General features: G+C 44.3%; 2 protein-coding genes across 2 annotated transcripts; one reads left to right on the plus strand and one right to left on the minus strand.

Moving 5' to 3' along the window:
* Positions 1-1,299: 1,299 nt before the first annotated feature.
* On the plus strand, positions 1,300-8,644 carry stmn4l (stathmin-like 4, like). Its single transcript, XM_085471234.1, has 7 exons — positions 1,300-1,438; positions 2,900-2,970; positions 3,052-3,147; positions 3,706-3,911; positions 4,459-4,623; positions 4,740-4,757; positions 7,065-8,644. The coding sequence occupies exons 2-7, from the start codon at positions 2,958-2,960 to the stop codon at positions 7,071-7,073; spliced, it is 507 nt and encodes a 168-aa protein (XP_085327360.1). The 5' UTR covers positions 1,300-1,438; positions 2,900-2,957; the 3' UTR covers positions 7,074-8,644.
* A 155-nt stretch (positions 8,645-8,799) lies between these two features.
* LOC146718095 (interleukin-17F-like) lies at positions 8,800-10,419 on the minus strand. Its single transcript, XM_085471329.1, has 3 exons — positions 10,303-10,419; positions 9,535-9,725; positions 8,800-9,443 (listed from the first exon to the last, which is right to left on the minus strand). The coding sequence occupies exons 1-3, from the start codon at positions 10,327-10,329 to the stop codon at positions 9,200-9,202; spliced, it is 462 nt and encodes a 153-aa protein (XP_085327455.1). The 5' UTR covers positions 10,330-10,419; the 3' UTR covers positions 8,800-9,199.
* Positions 10,420-10,698: the final 279 nt, after the last annotated feature.

Here is a 10,698-nt window from a genome sequence, read left to right on the forward strand (position 1 = left end):
CGCTTCTTTGTCAGCCGGTAAATTTAGCGCTGACATTTCCTCAGAAGCACGCCGACCCAGCAAACTGGATCAGACCGGATCAAAGCAGAGCCGGCTCACCTTACACTTCATCTCCACATGTTCTCTCGTTAATTCGCCCAGCAGCACATGTATGTGGGAGGATTTTCATCCTGAGGCCTGGAGTGTGCCTTCATGCTTTTTCTGCATAAAGAATCATCCCTCTGCAGCTCGCTACCAAGGGTCAAAGGTCATGTGATGTTAACAAGCTGCTGAAAAGTTGTTGAAAATAAATCCAGAGTTTGTAATGTTTAGGTGTTTCCAGCATTTTCTGCAGGAAAACCAATATTTGTTCCCAAACTGCATTCAGACTGCAGTCTGTCAAAGTTTGAAGAAAACGTTAGCCACCTGTCCATCAGGGAGGCCACGCCCCTGATAATGCAAAGCCACAGGTGGGCCCCTCAGGGGCCGGTGTCCTGCAGGTTTTAGATCTCACCCTGGGTCAGCGCCCCTGAATCTAATGATTAGTTCATTCCCAGGCCTCTGGAGAACTTCAACACATGTTGAGGAGGTCATTTAGACATTGAAATCAGCTGTGCTGGATCAAGGACACGTCTAAAAGCTGCAGGACTCCGGCCCTCGAGGCCTGGAGTTCCTCCACCCTGCTTTAACCCTCAATACAGTTTAAACAGGTGAGTCATAAAAACATCCTTCCCCCCACCGCCGGAGCCTCGTGACCTCAGAAGTACTTCTGACTTGGTAGAGCTGTTTAAGTTAGAATCAAATGACCTTTGACCTTGCAGAACTCTGTCGCCTCATGGTGCATGCAGCACATGCAGATACAGATCTTATTTTAATAAACACGGTGACTGAAGGCTCACCTCTGTCCTGCTCCTGTGGACAGAGGATGTCCCTTTCACATTAAAAGCATTAATATTTTTGCTTGTTTCACGTCTTTTTTTTTTTACATTTTTGCCTCTTAGAAGAAAGATTTTATCTTTTTAAAACCGCCTGAATGTTTTCTGTGTTGTTGTCGGGACTCGGCCTCTCGGCCTGTGCTGCTGCTTCCATGAAGCCCTTGTTGGTGCTGCACACATGAAATCCCAGGAAAGTTGATCGCTGCTTAATTTCAGTTGATTTTTCATCTTTAACACATTAATGTTTCTTTCAGTAAGTGACAAAGTTTGTCCTCCTGATTCTGATGAAGAGCTTTCAGTTACTGGTCAGGAGGTTTCCTCTGAAATAACCCAACACCACCTCCTCCTCCTCTCCTTCTCCTCCTCTGCCCTGCTGGACCAATCACGGCCCAGCATCCCTGCTGGCCAATCAGAGGGCTGGTGGGTGATGTCATGTATTGGGCTGCTGTGTGGTGGTGCTGATGCTGCTGAGCTGCAGATCTTCAGTGTGAACAGAGAAGAGCTGGAGCGAGCATCGCTGCAGGGTGAGTGACAGATCCACTCGTTCACCCCACACTGATTATTTCTATTATTATTTTTTTTACATTTTCTGCAGCTCAGAGCAGAAAGATGAGGCGATAAAAGCAGATTTCTCGGCTGTGACTCGATTTCTTTGTTCCTGCATTTGTTCCTCTGCAGTTTCTCTTCATCTCTTCCTCCTTTCTCGCTCTCATGCATCCTCTCCTGCGTATTTTCTCTCCATTTTCTTCTTCAGTTTTTGTTTCGTTCGGTTTGCTGTTTGAGTTCAGCTCCTTCATCTCTGCAGAAGGCGATGCGCTTTCTGGCAACAATGACATCATCGCTGAGAGCATGCACACACACACACTCACACATGCACGCAGTGACACACACACACACACAAAGTTAGGACGTTGTGTTTGCGTTTGCATTTAAATTTTGCAACAAATTCATGTTTTTAATCAATTTCTGCAGAAAAAAGCAAATGTAAACATAAATATGCCTCCTCATTTACAAAGTAGAGCTTTGCTGCTTTTCTCCGTTTACTCTCTCAATCTTTTTGCCTTCTTATGTTTAGAATTAGAAATGCAGTTTGTGGAGATAAATGTTGGTATTTTCTTCATTTTCTGGGCTGCAGACGTGAAATGATCAAATGCAAATAGCTTAAAAGATGAACTTGTAGTGAAAGATGAATCTTAAGCAGGCTTGGATAACAGCTGGAGTTGACTTTGAAATTCAAATGATTTTCATGCAGTTTGTAATTTGCTGCAGTGACTGAGTAACATCGTGTTTACCAGGCTTTCAGAACAGATCAGAGTTTATCTGCAGGAAAGTTCAGATAACATCGTGTTTGCTGTGGTTTCATAACAGATGCAGACAAAACTACAAATACAACCATAGTCTGCTTTTAAATCTTTACATTTCTTAGAACTGTGGAGGTCAGTGTGAATCCGAGACAGATCTGTAGAATCTCTCTGTAAAGCCTTACACGGAAGAAAGTGATGATGTTCCTGCACATGTGATCTGAATGATCTCTGATGAGGGAACAGCAGAAAAAGCTGCTGAGTTTTTGTTTCTGGGGCACACTGAGGGTTTCTCTCTGCAACGGCGGCTTCGCTTCGGAGGCCAAAGCCCGAGCGGCTCCTCGTGTCTCTGCTGCTGATTCATTCGTCACACTGAGTGGATTATTTTAAGCTCCCGAAGCAAATCAGTGGCAGGTGTCGAATCTTCTCGTGTGAATGACTCACACGAGCCGAGAAAAGCTGCATCGTGAGCAAAAGCTCACCTTTAAATCGAATCGATGGCAGAGGTATTCTTAGTGTGTGAACCAGAGAAAGCAAAATGACACTGAATCACAGCGGACGAGCGAGCTGCGGATGAAACAGCAAGAGCAAAGATGCGGCTCGTGCAGGGTTTGATGTTTGTGTTGCTGCCTGAGAGGCATTGTTGTTCATCGGCTTCCACTGATTAGATGTGTCTCTCTGCAGGAACAGACTCTACCTCACCACAGTGTCTTTGACTGAGAACAGCAGCAGCAGCAGCAGGATGACTCTAGCAGGTAAACGACTTTTCTTTTTGCTTTTATCTCTCAGTCCTGTCTGCAGCTTTTCTTTATATCTTTTCCCTCTGAATGTTCCAGCTTACAGGGAGAAGATGCGAGACCTCCCCCTGGTGTCTCTCTTCTGCTCCTGCATCCTTCCCGAGCCCAGAGAGCCGGCGGCCGACAAGAAGGAAGGTCAGTAGCACAAAGTCACCTTTGTCCCGCAAGACAGGAAGTAATGGTGTCCTGCTAAAAACAGTCAAAATGTCTGCAGTGAAAAAGGACTACAGATTCAGGCTCAACCTGTCTATGAGCTACAGCAGGAAAGACGATGCTGAGGCTGCTTTTAGTTGGTCATACCAGTAAATGAAACCAGAGAATGATATGAAATGTAAATAACACAAAATATTTACCCAAAAAGCTGCAGGCTGAACTTTTCGAGGCTGAGCTTTCTCTGAATGGAAACACGTTTATATTCAGTGTTGAATAAATCATCAAATTTTGCGATGTACAGTTTATCAACCAGCCCATTAATGAGTCATAAAAATCTGAATCTCATGCACTGGGAGCTCTGGTCAGAGCACCTGTGAAAACCAATTTTTTAAAAGTTGCAGAGCTCAATCGGTCCATGTTCGAGGAAGATGTACAAAACAGTAGTTTAGCGTAAATCCCAACAACGAAGTCAGCCAAATGAAACCATAAAACCACGGCTTCTTTTCATCTCACCGCCTCATCCTCTCTCTGCAACTGCAGGCGTGGTGGACTTGAACCTCTGCAACATCCGGGACATGGAGGTGATCGAACTGAGCAAGCGAGCGAGTGGCCAGGCCTTCGAGGTCATTCTGAAGCCACCCACCTTCGACGGCGCCCCCGAGCTCAGGGCCACGACACCGCCTCGCCAGAAACCATCGCTGGCGGAGATCCAGAAGAAACTGGATGCTGCTCAGGAAAGGAGGAAGGTGTGTATGTGTGTCAAAGTAGTAGGTGACCTAAAAGTGTTTAAGGTCATAAATTTGACGTTTTATTTAAAAACATTTAAATATTTTTAATGTGTGTAACATTAATTTATTGATGTTTAACAGTTTTGCTCGTATTGCCTCTTGGACAAATTAAAATGTTGACCTGATTTGGTCTCACTGCGATAAACAAGTTAGTACAGTTCACGCTAAGGAGAACAAACATATATGAAATGCACAATTTATGGAAATTCTTCAAAGAGTTTAAGAGAAATGTCAATAAAAACAGAGATGTGAGGCTCATAGAGTCAGTAGTCAGACAGCTTCATCCTCAAGTCACCATGAATGTCTGTGCAGTTTTAAATTGCAGTCCATCCAGATGTTACTACAAAAATTAGGGGCCCTAAAATCGAACTCTGAGGAACGCCACAAGTTCTTTCCAATTGTTCTACGTGTCTGTTCAGACAAATGCATTTCAAGATTTTTGAGAACCCGGCATCAGTGTAAAGGGATGAAACTCAGTAACAATCTTCCCTCTGACTCGCTCTAGTGTCAGGAGGCGGAGCTGCTGAAGCACCTGGCCGAGAGGAGGGAGCACGAGCGGGAAGTCGCTCAGAAAGCTTTGGCCAAAGAGTGTCAGGAGCATCGCGCCACCGCCAACATGGAGCAGCGGCAGATGCACCTGAACGCCTCACAGGAGAGGCTCCACGAGGAGGTGAGGACCACGGTTTTACACTGCGAGATGTTACCTTCATTTACTGAAAATAAAATCGGAACTCTGGAAATAAATCACTAAAAGGAGCCTGTGTGGTTTCTGTTTGTGTCTTTCAGGACAAGCACAGCGTGGAGGTGAGCACGGCTGAAAAAAGAGCGAATCTGGGTAGAAACTGTGAGACAAAAGTTTTTATTTTAATCTCTGTTGCTTCTTCTGGGAGAAAAACCAACTACAGAAACACTATAGACTCAAATAACACAGTTTGCAGTAGCAAACATGCAGTCAAACCAAGGCTCCGTCCACACGTACACGGGTATTTTTGAAAACGGAGATTTTTCGTTTTAAAAAATAATCCCGTCCACACGTAAACGCAAAAATGAAGGAAAACACTGCTATGAACATGCCAAAGCAGCAGGTGGCGATATATTCCTACCCGTGTAGAAATGTTGGCCAATCAGAAGTCTAGAAGCCTCGTGGGAAAGAGTAAACAAAGCTGGGGCATAGAAGCAGAACCGAGTCGTATGTGTGGAGGGACAGTAACTGTGTGTATATGTAAGCATTTAAACACTGCAGAGAGTAGAATTAACAGTAACAGTATTGTAGAAATTCATTTCACCGAAACAATAACGTGGTGCACACTGTGACGTCAAAAAAGGCGCACACCTTTGACGTTTTCTCCGTTTTTCTCGTCCACATGTAAACGCAAAAACTGAGTTTTCGAAAATCTCCACCCTGGCAGGCGTTTTTAAACATCTCAGTTTTCAGTGACCAAAAACGCCGTTTACGTGTGGACGAAAGGTGCAAATGCATAGAAAAATCTCAGTTTTCCAAAAATACCCGGGTACGTGTGGACGTAGCCCAAATCACTGACAGTTCACGTTTATAAGCTACCAAAACTGCAGCATGGTGATAAAAATTCTCGTAAAAGATGGAAAAACATGACCAAGATTGGTCTGAGTAAAAACTCTAACAAGGCAAAGGTGAAGTCAAAACATCAAAGTCAAGACTCAAAGATAGAAGTAAACAACTCGTCAAACTTGAGACTCGTCAAAACACCCGGCACTGTGATACAGACAGACGCAGTTCACGAGGAAGGAACGTTCTGTAACAAGGAGGAGTAACCTATTAGTTACTGAAATGAGTTAACAGGTAGAGGTTATTTAGTTAGAAATGTCAAAATTCTTCTAATAGCACAGGGTTGGGAAGGAGCTGGGTTTGGGATACTCAGAGAGAAACTGAGGCAACATGAATATCTGATGGTCATTGTTGGGATATTGTGGTTGAGGTGAAACCTTTCAAAACACAAGCGGTGGCCCTAAAACCATGAATTATTTTACAACAATAACTTTTTAAAGACTGAAACAATGATCTCTTAGCCTTATTTCTGATTGCAGTGGGTAACAGTGTGATGCTGTGATCCAATTTTAACATAACAGCCGCCTGAGTAAGAGAGACAAGCTTAAAGGAACTTTTGGGGGGTTCTGATAGCATAGAGTTAGCGATGAGTGGGTCCCTGTTATAGCAGTCCATTTAATAGCTACTATTGTAGAGTCTTTACCTGGCCTTGAGGCGACTGCTGTTGTGATTTGATGCTATAACAATAAAATTGAATAGAAATTGAATAGTTGTTGGATCTCTGAAGAACGCCAGAACAACTTTCAGACAGGTTTCTCATTGTGATTGTCAGAGCTGCCATTTTTGACCAACCACGGTGAGACTGTGACATTTTGTCTCTTAACATCCACCGGGTCACCGATCACTCGTTCAGCGTTTGATTTGGGTTCTGTTTGAGTCACGTGCTAAAAAGCAATGATGTAACCTTTCCAAAAAAGCCTTGTTCAGTTATTTTGGCATGAAAGGTTTTCAATGTGGCATTTCCAGACTGTTCTAAACACTGAATGAGTGTTTGGACAGTAACCAAAGTCAAAGCCTTAGATTCACATGTAACAGGTTACCTGGAGGATGTGAAGAGGAGAGAGCAAAACTAACAAAATAATTGCAATTTGCAGATATAAAGCAGTTTTACTTTTACTGGATCAAAAGGTTCTAGACCAGGGGTCTCGAACTCCAGGCCTCGAGGGCCAGTGTCCTGCAGGTTTTAGACATCACCCTGGGTCAACACACCTGAATCAAATGATTAGTTCGTTACCAGGCCTCTGGAGAACTTCGAGACATGTTGAGGAGGTCATTTAGCCATTTGAATCAGCTGTGTTAGATCAAGGACACATCTAAAACCTGCAGGACACCGGCCCTCGAGGCCTGGAGTTCGAGACCCCTGGTCTAGACCAAACCAGAAAAAGGTGCCAGAGGTACAGAAATGTGTTTAGTGAGAGCCTGTAGCTCATATCCCTGCAGGTTTTAAGCTTTTTAATATCTTCACCACCTCCTCTTTTAAATGTGAGTGTTTGTGGTAACAACAACCTCCTGTTCTCCGCTCCCAGGTGTCTTGATGGCCTGATCACAACACAAGCTGAACCTTATTTGGAAGCCATTTTGGAGGGCTGATGAGCTGATATTTGATGTGCCGGGATGCTGGTGCTACTCCGGCGCAGAGACTGACAGGAAGTAGCTCTGAAAAGAGTAAGAGAAGAAGACGATGAGGAGGGCAGAGGGCAAGACCGACTGCACAACAACTCCTCTGTACAACCAGGACTCTCTTTAACAAGACGAACTCTTTATAACGAGATGGACGCTGCAGATTCAGTCGTCATTAGATGGTTTGAAGGGGTTTTACTGTGCTTTGTTTCCATGCCAACGGTGCCAATGTGCTCGTGTGTGTGAATGTGTGGGCCTATCAACCTAACATCAACCAGATCCATCCCCTACGACTAAAAGGAAACCTTCCTCTCGGACTTTGAACGTTAAAATTAACCGAAATGAAGGATGCGTGGAATTACAGCTGATCTCAATCAAACAGCGCCATCTGCAGGATTGTTTAAATCATTGCATGTGGCTCTTTAGCGACATCTAGTGGCATCTGTAGGTATAAAATAAGCAGCAAGCAGATCCATTTTGACCTTTAGGATCAGAGTCAAGATCACTGAAAGTGAGTCCAAGACGAGTTAGTGTTTCTGAGGTCAATTTAAGACAAACATCAGCAAAAATAGAGCTGAACTTAGTCGTAGAGGTGAGATTACCAACAATGAAATCACCGCTACACAGGAAGTCAAACCACACCCTAAAATCCCCAAACCAAAACAGCGCTGCCCTCCAGGGCAGCTCGTTTCACCCGCTCTTTTCCTACTTTTAAAGGCAGAAGTTCTAGGCGCTGTGCAGGGGTGGAGACATCACATCTTTGCTGTTTCACAGATGATGTGGTTTGGATCGCTCAGACTCGGTGTCTCTGGATATTTGTCATTAGTGAGGGAAGCGTGGCGCAGGAGAGATTGACTCCCAGGTTCTGTTGTGATGATGAGAGAGAGCTGAGCGTCGAGGCGAAGCCGTCAGTCAGTCTACGCTCCTGCACTCACCGATGGCCCCGAGCGGAGTGTGGTGACCGAAAGAGATGAGGGGGTGAGGACCTCAGAGTAGACTCACCCCAAAAAGAGTCAGTTGAGGTGGTTGAGCATCTGACCAGGATGCCTAATGGGCGTTTCCTAGATGACCTGTTTCCTCCTGGGCGTGTCCTACAGGGAGGAGACCGTCTGCGTGTTTGGAAACACCTCAGTGTCCCCCCAGAAGAGCCGGAGCTAGCCGGGAAGAGTGAGCGCAACCAAAAGATTAAGACAAATCCAACCGAAGTGCAGGTTTTTCTGTTTCAAACTCTGCCTTTAGGTTTGTTTCCCACCAGTTACGCATCTCTTTGTCTTTCCTGTGTGAAATGGACGCGACACAACGCTTCTGAGACATCGGTGGTGTTTGCTGCACCCTGCTGCATCGAATGAGTGACCGGACCGACGTGTGTACAGTGTTTACAGCTGCTTATCACTGCAACATCATTGTAAAGGATTATGATATGATGATGATAATGTACAGAAATCACATTATATTTTAAATTCAACAATAAAACAGTCACACTTTACTACTTGGTTCAGGTTTTTTATTGAGTCAGATTCTGGATTATAAATACATTAAGAGTCAATAAATATCTACTGAAGAGCACAAAATACTTAAATAAAACAAAATTAAATTACTTTAAACCATAAATAACAGAAAGAATATGAAATAAATCTCTGCTTTTAAATCTCAGCTACAGTGTGCGTTTGGTTGTGTAGTTTCTCCCATTTTCTATTTCTGGAGTAAATGTGAGCTGTTTAATATTAATAATAATAATAATAATAATATTCGCTGGAAATATACATAAAACAAAAAGATGGCAGGTTTAATGCTAAGCAGCATTTCACTAAGTCACTGAGATGAAACAGCAGACTGAAGTCAGTCTGTTGGTCATCAGCTCGTCATTCAATTAAATAAACGTACTCTGACAGATATAATTATTTAAATTAGATATTATCAGATTTTTGTCGGATTTTCGTATTTACATGCAGGTAACTCTGTATTTTACATGTATGGACCCCTAATTTAGTTTTCTCTCGACATTCCCGGTCTTCCGTACATGAGCCCGTTTTGCTGGTCCTCATTGCTGGATTCGGACCACAGGCTTGACACAGGTGCAGCCCACCGAGATGAGGCGGGACTCCAGGCGGTAGTGGTAGTCTGCCGACCCTTCTGGCCTGATGCGCCGCAGCAGCAGCACCTGGTGCATGATGGGTCTGGACTCCAGGTTCCGGTCTTCCTGGCCCTGTAAGTTCAGGCAGCCCTGCAGCAGGCAGTGAGCCTCCGACAGGAAGGGAGGGAACAGAGTGTCGTCGGTGGTGACGCTGAGGATGGAGAAAGCGAGGGGACAAAAGATGATTAAAAGAGCTCTGTAAGCCCCGTGATTAAAGGGCCATGCCACAGTTTGTCACTCACTTGTACGTCCATGGCGAGATGGAGGCGTTGTTCAGCAGCCTGGTGTGTCTGTGGGTTTCCAGAGTTTTGGCGTCCAGCTGCAGGGAGACTGTTTCAAGCGTTGCACCATGCTTGTGTGTCCTTCCTGTCTTCGGCATGGCCGCTGCCTCTGTGATCATCATCATCATCATTATTGCCACGACACAGGCGGCCTGAGGAAGAGAAGCCACAAAACGTTTATGGTCCCCATTTTCAGATAACGTCACTGTAAAAACTTTTTCTCAGTTTTCAACGAGATACTGCAAGATACAATTTCAAAATCCAGGGTTATCTTTAGATGACACTTTATATTGTAAGCCTGCAATATCAGCGATAAAACCAGAGTGACCGGAGACTGTGGTGAGGAAGAACGTCATTTTAGCAGGAAGAGGCATTTGGCAGCAATGGAGAATTATTTTTTTTCATAAAATCAACACGTTTGTAAAACTTGTTCTTATGATGACGTAACAGAGGACTTCCAGACAATGTTGTTTTTTAAGTGAATAAAATGTAAAATAAAAGAAGAATAAGGGACCAGTTGTTGTTTTTATGGCACCGTTGCATTACATGAGTGCCGAATGGAAGTTTCTTGTGTTAATTTATCAGTAACCCCCTGAGATTGTGAAAAATAATCATGACAAACCATTTCAACATTTGCAAGTTGTATAGCTACGTAATCATTTAATTTGGAGCCTCGATAAAGCTTTTAGTGGCGTCTCTAACAGCTAACACAGGCAAGCGTTTTCTTACCGTCACTTTGTTTGTCGCTGAAAACATGCTGCCGGGTTTCTCTGTTCGTTCTTCGGTCGGATGTTCTGGTTGTTTCGTTTTTGGGGTTTTTTCAGGTCGAGAAGATATTGGGTGTTTTTTTTTTTTAACCCTGGGGCTCTGCTGGAGGTTCAGGCTCTGCTGGAGGTTCAGGCTCTGCTGGAGGTTCAGGCTCTGCTGGAGTTTCACGCTCTGCTGGCTCTTGTCAGAAAGCGGAGGGTCAGGCTATGGTGTCGTCTTCCTTCTTGTTTCGTGGTGTTCTGTGTGACTGCAACTCGGAGCTGCTCAGATTTTTATGGTGAATGACACCTCCTCTCATGATGTCACCTTCTTTTCTCTCTCCCTCTTCTTTGATCTTCATCTCTAAACCACACAGAA

Source organism: Copadichromis virginalis, linkage group LG1 (genome assembly GCF_057382275.1).
Source record: "Copadichromis virginalis isolate Kocher_CV1m ecotype Utaka linkage group LG1, C_Virginalis_male_GT1.1, whole genome shotgun sequence".
NCBI classification, from domain to species: Eukaryota; Metazoa; Chordata; class Actinopteri; order Cichliformes; family Cichlidae; genus Copadichromis; species Copadichromis virginalis.